The sequence below is a fragment of the Triturus cristatus genome, chromosome 4_1 (assembly GCF_964204655.1).
Source record: "Triturus cristatus chromosome 4_1, aTriCri1.1, whole genome shotgun sequence".
In the NCBI taxonomy this organism is placed as follows: Eukaryota; Metazoa; Chordata; class Amphibia; order Caudata; family Salamandridae; genus Triturus; species Triturus cristatus.
In genome coordinates this window covers 1,249,006,733-1,249,019,824 of record NC_140585.1, presented here as the reverse complement: position 1 = coordinate 1,249,019,824, position 13,092 = coordinate 1,249,006,733, and the positions used below count along the sequence as shown (strand labels likewise).

The window sequence follows — 13,092 nt, the reverse complement described above, 5'->3', positions numbered from 1 at the left end:
ATCTCGGGGGTGAGTCCATACCGGCCCACGAGGGCTTCCTTCATGTGGCTGTAGGAGTTCATGACCGTGGAGGGCAGATCCAGCAGGGTATCTCTTCCTTCGCTTAAGAACCGGCCCCATAGCCCAGCCCCCCAATCCTTCTGCGGGACTCGGTGAGAGGTCATGGCGACTTCGTAGGCCTTAAACCACTGCTGGATATCGTCGTTTTTGTAATACTCCTTTACCACATCCTTGGGGATGTGGACTTTGGCTTCCACGGTGGGAGCGGATGGTAGATTCCCGGAGGGTCGTGACTCTTCGCTTTTAGCCCTCAACTCGATCTCTTTCAGGCTGCGTTCATGTTCCAGCTGGAGTTTCTTTTCGTCGTGCTCTCTTTGGCGTCTCTTTTCCTCGAGTTCCCCTTGTAGCCGTAACTGCTCGACAGCTAACTTTTTCTCGGCCAGTTTTATTTCTCCCTCGATTTTCAGCTTGGCCAGTTCAAGTTCGTGGTTGCGGCCTCTCTCTCGGTCTGCTAGTTCCAAGGGGGACAGGTTCCCCTCTGGCCCGCTGTTTCTCACCGGGATGCTTTGTGGTTCATGGGCGGAGTCTCCCTCCGTTTGGGTCGGGGGCGCCCCCGTCTCGACCCAGGTCTTCAATACTTTCTGGAAGTCTTCCTTTGTGCTTAATCCGGTGGTAGCGATTCCAAGGTCTTTGCAAAATTGTTTTAATTCTCTATGCGTATAATAGTCCAATTGATCCTCTCGGAACGTCGAGCTCATTTCGGTACCTGCGGCACCCAGGGAGGTTTCTCCTTCCATCTCTGTTTGGTAGTGCGTCAGTCGTTCACTGCACGCTCTCTTTCGGTGTCGGCTCGGATCCCACCGCTGCCACCAAATGTTGGAAAGGCGTTCGCCGGAGGGGGGTTCGATACACGTCCTGCCCACTCCTTTGACCCACCTCTCCTAAGTAGGCCGAACCAGGCGCGCACACCCTGAGCTTACACTACGAACAGAGGGACACCACACGTATTCTTCGTAGGACGATAGGTTCTTTATCAAAGGTTTCAAGGGATCTTTATGATCCAAGTTATAAGTAGTACATCAGCGGCACAAGAGACTACAAATCGGTGATAGGGGAATGGGGGTAGCGGGACAGTCTTTGAATGTAGTGTCTCTGCAAAGGTCTCTGCGGATAGCTCACAATCCTCGAGCTGGAGGGTGTTGTTTCTCTTGGCGATCTTTTGCCAATTCTTCCTCGAGGGGAGTGCCGCGAGTCACTCAGCAGGCACAGGTAGTCGGAGTTCGGGAGCCGCGACCTCGTCAGCAGGGCTCAGGTGGTTCGAGGGTCGGAGGCCGCGAGTCACTCAGCAGGCATAGGTGGTTCGAAGTTCGGGAGCCGCGACCGCGTCAGCAGGGCTCAGATGGTTCAAATGGCTGGGGGCCGCGAGTCACTCAGCAGGCCCAGGTGGTTCGGTATTCGGGAGCCTTCTCTGCCATTCGTCCCTCCGGCACCCCTTCTTATACTCCCCCTGCCCTTTGAAGTCCGGAGTCCTCGCAGAGAGGGGCCTTTGGTGACTGAGGGGGTTCGGCGGGATTTCCTGCCGCTCGTTTCTTTGGTCTTTTCAGGTGGGTCTGGGAGGGACCCCAGACGCTCGGCAGGCGAGGCGCCTGCTCCCCAGGGGCCTGGTGGCCGATCGAGTCCTCCCGGGGGAAGGCGATCCGAGGTGTGACTGGGCTGGCGCCTCTTGGTCTGGCTCGGGGGTTCCCGCTCCCTCGGTCGGACATGCGTGGTAGGGTGTCGAGTCTGTCGGGGGCTCTGGCCGGCCCTCGGGTCTGTGTGGCTGGGGCGGCCGGAGTCGGAGATGCCATGTCTTGGGGGTGGTTGTAGGTTGGCTGGATGATCGGGAGTGCAACGCCGTGAGGCCGGTCACACAGTTATTCTCTAGCGTAATTCTGCATTTCATTGAGAAGATGTTGCAGGCCAACCTGGGTGTGGCTAAGCAGAACTACATCATCGGCATACATGAGATTAGTCAATATTTTGCCTCCTAACCTAGGCGCATGGGAGTCGCAGATGTTAAGTGCTTGCGGGAGATGTGCCATGGATAGATTAAACAGGGTGGGTGCAAGCACGCAGCCCTGCTTCACACCTTTGGTTGTAGGCCCTCTTCTGGAGAGGTGAGTCCCCCTTCCCAGTTTCACCTGGACCCAAGTATCTGTGTGAAGAAGTGACAAGATGTTTGAGACAGCTTGTGGGATTCCCTATCGGTCCAACTTCCTTAACAGACTTCCCCTCTCAACGTTATCAAAGGCAGCACTGAAGTCAATAAAACAAAGGTGTAATGGGAGATTAGTGGTCTTGGCTGCATCGATGAGGAGAGAGATTGCCAGGATATTTGTTGCTGTGCCTGACATTTTACAGAAACCTGTCTGGTTTAGCGGTATTATCTCGTTAGTGGCTGCCCAGGCTGCAAGTTCTTCTAGCACGGTCCCGCAAAGTATTTTGCTTCGTTGTCGATTAGTGCCACCAGATGATAGTTGCCTGGGAAAGTCTTCCGCCACTCTTATAAATCAGTACAATCGTAGAGCCCTTCCATGATTCTGGTACTCTGTTTAATAATCTAACTTCCGAAAAAAGAGGTTGCAAGGCGCTTGCGCAGTCAGCTGCCCTCTGTTTGAACAATGCTGGTGGGATGCCATTCGGGCCCGAGGCCCTCCCTTCTCTTTTACCTTTTGCAATCTGTTTCTTTATTAACAATGTCATTGGGACACTGGCCTCGTGCTCAGGCATTTAGTCTGTGACAGGCGAGGATGGTGTGGGTGCCATCTTCAGGGCAGCTCCTGAGCGTTCCCTTGGTGTCATCCTATTTATATTGTTTATTCGATTGCCCCCAGTATAGTGATTAAAATGCTCAGTTAAGAATTTTGTCCAGGTTTTCTCTGAGATGTGTGAGGAAATGCCCTCAAGCTGAGGGTGGAGTATACTGTTCACCGTTTTCCAGAAGCGAGCCCTTGCATTGTGATTTATATCATGGAGGAGCTTTGCCCAAGTTGCCTCTTCATGGTCTTTATTAATTCCCCATTTCAGCTTTTTGAGCGAGTTTCTTTGTTGTTGCAAAAGAATCCGAAGGCTTGGGGTTCCTGGATGGCGTCTCAGAGATCTTAGAGGGCTGTTTACTGATTTATTGAGATCCTTTACTTGGTCCCTTAGTACTGTCGGGATCCTATTGTTCTGGCTGGGTGCCTGGCAGAGATCTTTTTTGGGTGACGAGGCTCATAGGTTTAGTAGTGTATCGGTGAAGCGTTCCCAATTGGTTATGTAGCATTTTGTGCCCGTTGCTAGTGACTGAAAAAGCTCGATTGTTGTTGTTGACAGGGACTTGACATTCGACGCTGCCCATTTAATTCTCCTGAGGTTTGAGGTGAAAATGGATCCCAAGACAGCTTCTGGGTAGATACCAGGAGGTGCAGTTTCTGATAGCTGTGTTTCTTGTGGTCGATGAACGCTGTCCGCCTTGTCCCCCATTCTGAACCCAAGGATACAGAAAAACAGGGAGAGGCTTACAAACGTATAGTCTAGTATGGAGCATGTTGAGGAGGAGTAGTGTGAAGGCAGGGTGGGAGTCCCCAGGGAATGTTCTTTCGAGAGCCCTAAAGTTGAGATATTCAAGATCTTCCAAAAGACGGCTGATCTTGCGGCTCTTACTTCTATGCGAGAGTGTGCAATGAGTCGGAATGTTACAATATGCGGTTTGGATGCGCGCTTCATTGCCCCCTGATGTGTCAAAGAGATATTGATTTAAGTCCCCAGAAAGAATAAAGTTTGGGGTTTCCATTTCGGTTAAGTAGCTTGTTAGTTGGCCTTTTAACTTTTCAGAGTCTTTGGCTTTGTGTTTTGGATAGATACATGTGTTAACTAACACCACCTCATCTTGTCCTCCTAGGAATGAGATGGTGATCTTGACTGCTGTGCGGACCGCTGAGGAAGAGCCAACTAACACTGCAGACGCTAAGCTAGTTGTGGATACATAGGTTGCAAGCCCTCCTGAGGGGTGGCCAAATTTGACCCCCTTTACGGCTGGTGGGGCGAAACAAATGAAGCCTTGTAGATGGTGTGGGGCTGCAAGCCATGTTTCTTGCAGCATTATAATGTGAAATGAGTTAAGGTACTGCAGGAAATCCGGATCCCAAATTTTTGTTGAGAGACCATTGACATTCCATGAACACAGGCAAAGTATGGTTTCCTCGCCCCCTTAAGTCACCTTCCTTCTATGTATATTGTCATTGCGTTTCAGGGAGAGAGGTTCTGGTTCTGGTGATTGACCTAAGGCCTGCTTCGAGGTGCTGAAACTACCCAAGATCTGTCCTGTCGATCCGCCATCGGACTAGCCCTCCGTTGCGGTGATTGACCCAAGGCCCCTCTGAGCACTGAATTAGTGTGCCTGTGCAAATTTGTGGATGTGGTCCTTGGATCGGGGGCGAGTAGAGGTGATGGGTATCCTGGGTTTTGGTGAGGGGCAATCTTGATTCCCCATGTTTTGAAGATGCGATGTTCTGCTAGTACTTTCTGAGCAACTGAATTTGTTATGCACGTGGTCTCCGGCATCAACGGGTTTTCAGGGCGGATGAACTCCATTGAGAGTAAGTCAGTTGAGTTCAGATCAGCAAGATTTGGGAATGCCTGTAGCAACCTCAGAATGTTCCCTCTATTCAGAGTGTCCTGGTGCTCTTTTGAGATGTACTCGGGCTTAAAGAACATTGAGTTTGTTTGCAGCTGCGTAGCGCTCGGTGATTGCGATGCCTGGAAAGGCTCACTAACGAGCACCCCTGTTCCACGTTGGCAATCGAAATAAATTGCATCCTTCAATTCTGTTTCCTTCCCCTTGCTTCACGATCTAGAAGTAGCATTCCTGGACTGTGTCTTGAGTGTGATCGCCCCTGAATATAGCTGCTTGGGAGAGTACAAGGTGGTCTGTTCTTCTTGATCAACATACTGCCGGCTGGGGCATTCGTTAGTTGGTAGGTCTGAAATTTCAGTAATGTGCATGTGACCTTATTTGACCCAACTTTGTTATTTGCATATCCTTGTCCAAGCCCATTGCTGGAGGCCATTATTTGTCTTCTTATCCTTTGAGGCTGCTGACACTGGTGCTGATGCATGCTCCTCTGTTAGTGCAGATGGCCAAGGCTGCGCTAGGGAGGTGGAGATATCGCGGGCCCTAGGGTGAGCTCTGGACCTTGAGGCAGCTTTTGGCTACTTCTTTGAGGGGATGTCTTGCATGATATCGTGGCCCTATTTGTATTATCATTTTCTGTGTATGACCGTCTTGATATTTTGCAGGAAGGGGGTGCCTCTATGATCCAGTTGATTGTCAGATTTTTGCAGGACCTTATTTTAAATGCCTAAAGCGCACGGCCTGGTATTTAATTTTGTGTATTGTCAAGAAAAGATGGAGAAAAAGGGTGTTGGGTTTGTTTACATTTTCTGGTTTCGGCCTTTCCTTTTCTGCTGGCGGCGTTGCTTGGAATTGGGCTTTAAGGTATGTGTTCTTGTTTGAAGGTCCGTAGATGATTCTTTAAGGGTTCCTGACGTCCCGGCAGTTTTTTGGTTGTCTGAGTTGGCGTAGCTCCAGGTTGTTGGAATTGACTTGCTGGCCTTGAGCTGCCCCGGAAGCTGTGTAGCTGTCTGACATAGGCATGCTAGTGGCCGCAGTTGTTACACTCCTCATATCCTTTAACATACTATTTAACATTGAGGGAAGAGTAGATAGTTTGCTACTATGAGGTTGCAGCCACAGTTGATTGGGACCTCGGATTGGGCTCTCTTTATTAGGCCATTGAGGTACCCCAGTTTCTCGTCAATGCCTGCAGTGAACAGTGCCAGGGTATTTAATAAAGAAAGCTGAATGTCCACCTTGTCAGACTGGTATTGGAGAGCTTCTACGGCCAGTTGCATAGTCTTTAAGAGGGAGACCCAAGTGCTGCCAGCTTGGTCTTTGGAGGTCGCATCTTCCTTTGTCTCGCCTTTAATCTCCTCTCTAGGTGCTTGGCACAGGCTGTGTGTTTTCAATTGGGGCTCCTTGCACGGCAATGCCCCGTGTTGATGGTCGGGCGAGAAGGCGACTAGCATATCCTCCCATTCTTGTGTGTTCAAGTAAGAGAGGATTGCCCTCCCCTGGTGGTTTAGGTTGACCGTCCCTCCCATCCCTACGGGAACATTGCCTGGGCAGGAAGGCAGCAAGGCCATTGCTGGAGTTGATGCAATTGTTCCTCGGAGGCGCAGTGTCGCTACCGGAGTGGTGTTGGTATTTCCTGATGGTAGGGGCGCTGGCTTCTAAACCTAATTCTGACTGATAGTTCTGTATGCTCCTCTTGGGCCTGTGGGTCCTGTGGAGTTGCTATAATTTTGTGGCAGGACGGGGCTGGCTTCTATTCCCAGATTTGCATAAAGGTTCTGTGAACTCCTCTCAATGCGTGTGGGTTCAGTGGGGATTTGGCTGTGGCAGGATTCATCTTGTGTGCGCCCCCATGTGCCAGCCGTTTTAATAGTAGGTACTAAATGTACAGACTGTGCAGGCCCCCTCACCTCCACAGTATAATGTGATACCAGTTCAGATGCTAGGTCTGTTGAGACTTGATGCTCGTTTTGGACTTAAGGCTCGGTTTGGTCTGTTTGTGATACTTTTTGTTGTTCAAATGGTATCGACATTCCTGGTTGACCGGTTGGGGGCAGATTTTTTTCATTGTGATGGGGGTAACATTTGATGTCCCGAGATGTTTGAGGCAGGGAGGGCTGCATATGTTTTGGGCCGTTGGATGCTGAGTTGAGACGGAAGAGTTTTCCGTTGAAAAGTTATGTGAAAGTGGGCAAGCCCGGTCTTCCAGAGGTGGGCAAGCCTCCTCTTGCAGCCTTGTGAGGGGTAAAAGAGGCAATTGAAGAGGTAGAGGTAGCAGAGGGGTCTGCAGCTCTTTAAGTGCAGCATTACTTGAGTAAAGCGCAGAGCCTGCGTCTTTGAGAAAGCTAAATTTGGGAATATATTTTCGCTTGAGTTGTGCAAGTTTGGAGAGTTTGGTGTCTTAGGCCACTTGGTGGCACCCTGTCCTCTGTTTCAGGCTCTGTTGCAATTAGTGAGGAATGAGCACTGTGTTGAGTAAAGAAGCGCCTCTTTCGTCTCCTCTCTTTGTGCCCCTGATTTAGGGGAGATGGCCACCCTGGTTCTCCCTGACCTCATCTGTGACTCGGCGGGATTGAAGACTATGGCATTGCGACGGGCCAGGCAGGCCAGCGAGCTCAGGCCTAGAACTCGGGTACTTGACAGGACCCCGCTGCCTGCTGTAGGACATCGTTGACATTGATAGTAGGCCTGCTGCTGAGCCCTGCTCTCAGCATCTGGGCTGTTGAATTGTAGAGCTGAGCTGCGCTGAGCTGGACTCAACTAGGCCCGAGCCCGGGAGCTTGAAGTATAGAGCTGGGGGCCACGGGGGAGAGGCGTTGACTACCTCGAAAACTAGATTCGGTGGCTACCTAGAAATAAGACCCTCAGAATTGCCCGAGGGTCATATCGTTGATGCAAGCCTTGATTGGCTCTTTCATTTACACAACATGCAGCTGCCAACATATTTTTCAGACACTCCTTTTGCTATAAACGCATCTCTAAGTGGCTTCTAACAACATCAGGTGCATTCACACTCTCACCTTGATTGCTGCTCTTCTCCCCAGGGCTTCCAGGGCCCATGTTCCCATTGCACAGATCCTTGGAGCAGGAGCATTGCAGAATGGAGTCCTGCCCAATCTCTGCCTCGCAGGTTTGGGAAGTGCACGGCACATTTTCTTGCATACAACCTGCCTTAAAACACGCGAGAAGAGAAAATCAGCAAAACGGGGCGTAATGGCATCCATAAATAATATCCAATTTAGCATTTTTGGGGTATTCCAATACTATGTCACCGAGATCATGCTTGTCATTCTAGTGGCCACAGCCCTCAGCGACAAAGATGCCAACAACGAACACTTGCCATCGGGTGTGTCGTTCAATTTTTGTAAAGATTCTGCAGATTAACCATGCAGATTCCATGGGCGAGACCATGAGGCTGTTTCATTTTGACATCAGGGTATCCTCACTCCTCAGGCCACAGGGAAGTGAGAAGTACATCAAAAACAATGTCATTGATATAGCCGACCCCTGCTTTAAGAACATTTCTTTTTTTAACTATTATATGGGGACAACCTCCAATATTCCTTTACAATTTGAGCAAAAGACAATGTTTTAACCAAAACGTAGATAGATAACATAAGCTTTAAAACTGCCTTCAGAAAGAGCCTCTACTAGACAGCTAGCATTCCCCCTTGCCCACAGTCCTTGGTTCCCAGTTACTGGAATCTTCACTGAATTCACGCATTGAATAGTCCGCACATGTGCTTTTACAAACGGAAATCTCTGATCAAAAATGAATATTTCTAATTTCCTACATATGGACTATATTAATTACATTCCGTTTGATTTTTACTTTGAAGAAGAAGCCAGTTCTTATTAAATAGTCACTGGGGTGGTACCAGAATGTTCATCCAATAACTGGCATTCCATTTAAAAGGAAAAATAATCAAAATTAAAGCAAATGGGAGTACACAGGCAGCTGCTTTAGAAAGTGCAATATCCAACACTGCACCTTCAAATCAGACAAATTCCATGGCCGAAGCAGATGTTTTTTCAGTTCTTTTTTACATTTCAGAAGGATGCTTACGTAACTCCAATACTATCCAGGGCACTGCAGGGTAGGTGGGGGAGTTTCTGATTCCAACACAGATTCCCAGGATGGAGACCCAGGATTATAAATAAGTAACCTTTCCATCTCCATAACCGAGAGAAAAGCTGAATAGAAATGCTAATTTGTTGCTTTTAAGGAGAAAATCTCAAGGAGAAGAGTGGAGACATGAGCCTGCCGTTTCAACCAAACATGTCTATGTTCCTTCTTTTCCCATCTAGAGTGGGCATGCCCGAAAGTTAGGACTGAGCTAAAGTGACTGAGGGGCAGATGTATCATTGTAGCAGTTTGCGAGTCCTTAATAGCGATTTTTAGAGAATCGATTATTAAGGACTCGTAAAATGCTATGTAGGTAGTAATAGCAATGATTTTTACAATTCCTAAATATTCCTGAATTGGGCATCGCAAATTGCGATTCGTAATTAAGGAATACCTTCCCATTCATTCCTATGGGCCAAGAGGCCCATAGGAATGAATGGGAATAGCATGCTCAATTTGCGAGTACCCAATAGGTACTTGCAAATTGTGCATGCAATTTCAAAGGGGCAAGGGTTCCAAAAGGACACTCTGTTGCACGCCTGAAGTGTGCATGTGTGCACATATGGCACCCATAAATGCCCTAAGGCACATGGCACTTTGAAAGAAGCAAAAAAGTGCTTTTTTCGAGGAAATTGCGAATTACCACCAACTCCAAGTTGGTGGTAATTTGTGATTCCTTACAGCAATATCGCAATTTGCGATGGTTACTAGAATAGCATTTAGGGAATCGCAAATTGCGATTCTCTAAATGCATGCGCAAAATAGAGATTCGCAAATTCCTTCTGCAAATTTCAGCATTTGCGATCGCAATTTAGCTTGATACATCTGGCCCATAGTCTGCAAAAAAAAATGATGGAAAGGAATTTAGCTCAGATCAGATGCCAGTAGCTCAGACTTTTTGTAAGTATTCCACTCATCAGGGGTGTGTTTCAGTGCGACACTCTAATTGCACAGGTAAGCTCTGTCAAGGGCCCTCTGCTTGCAGTGCTACACAACTCAATGTGCAATTCACTGATTAAGCCTAAAAATCCTAAACTGGTTTGGGGTGCCATCTTGTTTCCTTCTGGAGGGGCCCAGGTCTGGCAGTTCTTGCTGGACTGTTCCCACTAGAGCAGGGCCAAGTCTTATTTTCAATAGCAGAGCCTTGTCGGGAGAGGCATTAAGGGAAAATAGATCATGTCAGTGATGTGCTCCTAGTGATTGACGGTGGATGACACTTTTTGCATGCATTCCACCATCACTTTTGTGTTTTACCATTTTAAAGAAAGGCTGAGGTGACTGCTCTTCCTCTTCTGGATTGAGCCCTTTTCTTTCAAAAGTTGCTTTGTATTTTTCCTAACAAACAAACAATGTATCTGTAAGAGACATACGTTAGTTATAGATTCCTTACCTTAAAATTACCCCCAGGCGTCAGACTGGATCCGGAGAATTTTTTCTGCAGCAGTACCCCTGCGCGTCGGTAGGTGGTGTCAGTCGTGGTCGCAGTGATGAGCTCGCGGTGTCTACTTACAGGCCGCCCCTGCATGCTGACGTCAGTTCTGACACGATTATCCACGCCAGAAGCACAGAGCCACGCAAGATACTGACCCCTGGTGCACAAAACTAGGGCCCTGGAAGGGAGTCCTTATCACCAGAAGTCAGTTCGCAGAACAGGGAGGATGGGTGGGGCGGTAAGGAATCTATAACTAACGTATGTCTCTAACAGATACATTGTTACTGAAGGTAAGTAACTTGTTCATCTGAAAGAGACCATTAGTTATAGACTCCTTACCTTAGAATAGATACCCCAGCAATGCCAACTCTGGAGGTGGGTCTGTGAACTAAGTTCACACCAGAAAGTCCTGAAGAACAGAAAAAGCCATCTCTCTGTACTTGGCTATCCAGGCAGTAATGTTTTGTGAACGTGTGCAGGGATGCCCACGTGGCTGCCTGGCAGATGTCAATCAGCGGAACTCCACGTCCCAAAGCAGTAGAGGCTGCAGTCGCCCTGGTCCAGTGGACGCGCAGTCCTACTAGAGGTTCCTTCTTCGGCAGAGAATAGCAACATTTTGAGCATATGACAACCCATCAAGAGATGGTACGTTTGTGTGCGGCCCAACCTTTTGTGGCACCCACATAACCCACGAAGAGTTGATCGTCCACCCGGAAATCTTTAGTGCAGCCAAGGTAGAAAGACAGCTCACGTTTTGGATCCAGACGGTGGAATCTCTCCTCCTCTTTGGAAGGCTGCGGAGGCGGAAAGAAGGTGGGCAATATGATGGTCTGACCTATGTGGAAAGAAGTAACCACTTTGGGCAGAAAAGAGGGCCTAGTGCGAAGAACCACCTTGTCCGGGTGAAGTGCAAGAAAAAGGGGCTTAGAGGAAAGAGCCTGAAGCTCACTCACCTTGCGAGCAGATGTGATGGAAAGCAGGAAAGCGGTCTTCAAGGAAAGAGACGGAGAGGACAATTATGTAGTGGCTCGATGGGGGCACACATAAGGTAAGTAAGAACAAGATTCAAGTCCCACTGGGCCATTATGAAAGGAGAAGGAGGAAAGAGATGAGTAATGCCCTTTAGAATTCTATTTACAATTGGAGACTTGAAAAGAGAAGGCTGATCAGGAAGGCACAGAAAGGGCGAGATGGCCGAAAGGTAGCCTTTATGAGTGCCCAGAGCAGATCCCTGCTGTGCTACAGATAGAAGGAGGAGAAGAACCTCTGAAAGAGGGGCAGAAAGGGGATCCACAGACTTTCCTGTGAACCATGCTACAAATTTGTTCCATCTACAGGCATATACCGTTTTAGTGGAGGGACGCCTGGCTGCCAAGATGACATTACAGACTTCGGGAGGAAAGTCGAGAAGCAGTCAACTGTCGCTGCTCAATCTCCACGCAAGTAGGTGGAGGCTGGACAGGTTCGGGTGGAGGATTGTCACCTGCAGCTGCGACAGACGATCCTCCCGAAGAGGCAGTCTAATCAGGGGATCGATGGCCAAACTTAAGAGATCTGGGTACCAGACTCTTCGTGCCCAGTCGGAAACTACAACAATGACTTTGGCCCGGTCGCACTTGATCTTCTTCAGTACTCTGGGCAGAAGTAGAATGGGCAGAAAGTCGTACAGAAGGCTGGAATTTCACTCGCGACGAAAAGCATCACCGAGTGAGTGCCGCCTTGGAAACTCCAATGGGCAGAACTGCTGACATTGTGCGTTCTCTTCGGGTGGCGAACAGATCTAAACAATGCTCTCCCCACTGCCGAAAGAGACCTTGTACCACCTCCGAGTGAGGTTGCCATTCGTGATCCATCATGCGCCGCCGGCTGAGTTCGTCCACCCTGGCGTTCGGGAAACCTGCCAGGTGTTGAACCACCAGAGATATGCCCAAATGTTCCAGCCATGTCCTAAGGCGAAGAGCCTCTTGACATAGGGTCCACGACCCCACCCCGCCCTGTTTGTTGCTGTACCCCATGGCAGTGGTGTTGTCTGTGAACACCTGCACTACTCTTCCTTTGGCAGAAGGAAGGAATGCCTTGAGAGCAAGACGGATCGCCCGGAGCTCCAAAAGGTGATATGGAGACTGGACTCCGCCAGTGACCAGAGACTCCTGATTTCCGCCTCTCCCGGGTGGCCGCCCCAACCCAGAAGTGACGCATCCGTCACTAATGTGAACTCTGGTTGGGGAAGAGAAAGTGATCTGCCACTAACCCATTCCTGGTTTGTGAGCCACCACTGCAATTGACGTGCAGTCCCCTCCAACATCTGGACGACATCGGAAAGATTATCGTGATGCTGCGCTCACTGGAACTTCAGGTCCCACAGCAGAGCCTGCATATGCCACTTGGCATGATCCACCAGCAGGCTACAGAAGGGTATGAGGCCCAGCAGCTTCAGGGTCATTCTCACCAAAATCCAGGATAGAGGCTGAAACATCGGTATCATAGCCTGACTATTCCGGAGTCGCTGCTCGAGTGGATAAGCCATAAACTGTGCTGTATCCAGAACTGCTCAGATGAAAAGAAGCTTCTGAGAGGGAGTCAGGTGTGACTTCGGCACCTTGATAGTGAACCCCAGTGAGTGTAGGAGGTCCGCCGTAGTGTGGAAGTGGGAGAGGACTGCTTGGGGCGAGCACGCCTTCAACAACCTGTAGTCGAGATAGAGGAACACCGGAACCCCTGATTTGCGCAGATGGGCTGCGACCACCGCCATCACATTTGTGAACACCCAAGGGGTGCTGGTAAGGCCAAAGGGGAGCACGGTAAACTGAAAATGCTCGGGCCTACTGTGAACCGTAGGTAATGCCTGTGGGTAGGCAGGACGGGGATATGGAAGTAGGC

At 49.3% G+C, this 13,092-nt stretch overlaps 1 protein-coding gene across 1 annotated transcript in view; it reads right to left on the bottom strand.

The window, feature by feature from the left end:
* The window catches only part of AMHR2 (anti-Mullerian hormone receptor type 2), a 1,019,001-nt gene that overhangs the window by 830,207 nt on the left and 175,702 nt on the right, over positions 1-13,092 (bottom strand). The window contains exon 3 of the mRNA XM_085650742.1: positions 7,675-7,821. Within this exon, the coding sequence (XP_085506868.1) occupies positions 7,675-7,821 (147 nt within the window). The remainder of the gene's footprint in view (positions 1-7,674; positions 7,822-13,092) is intronic.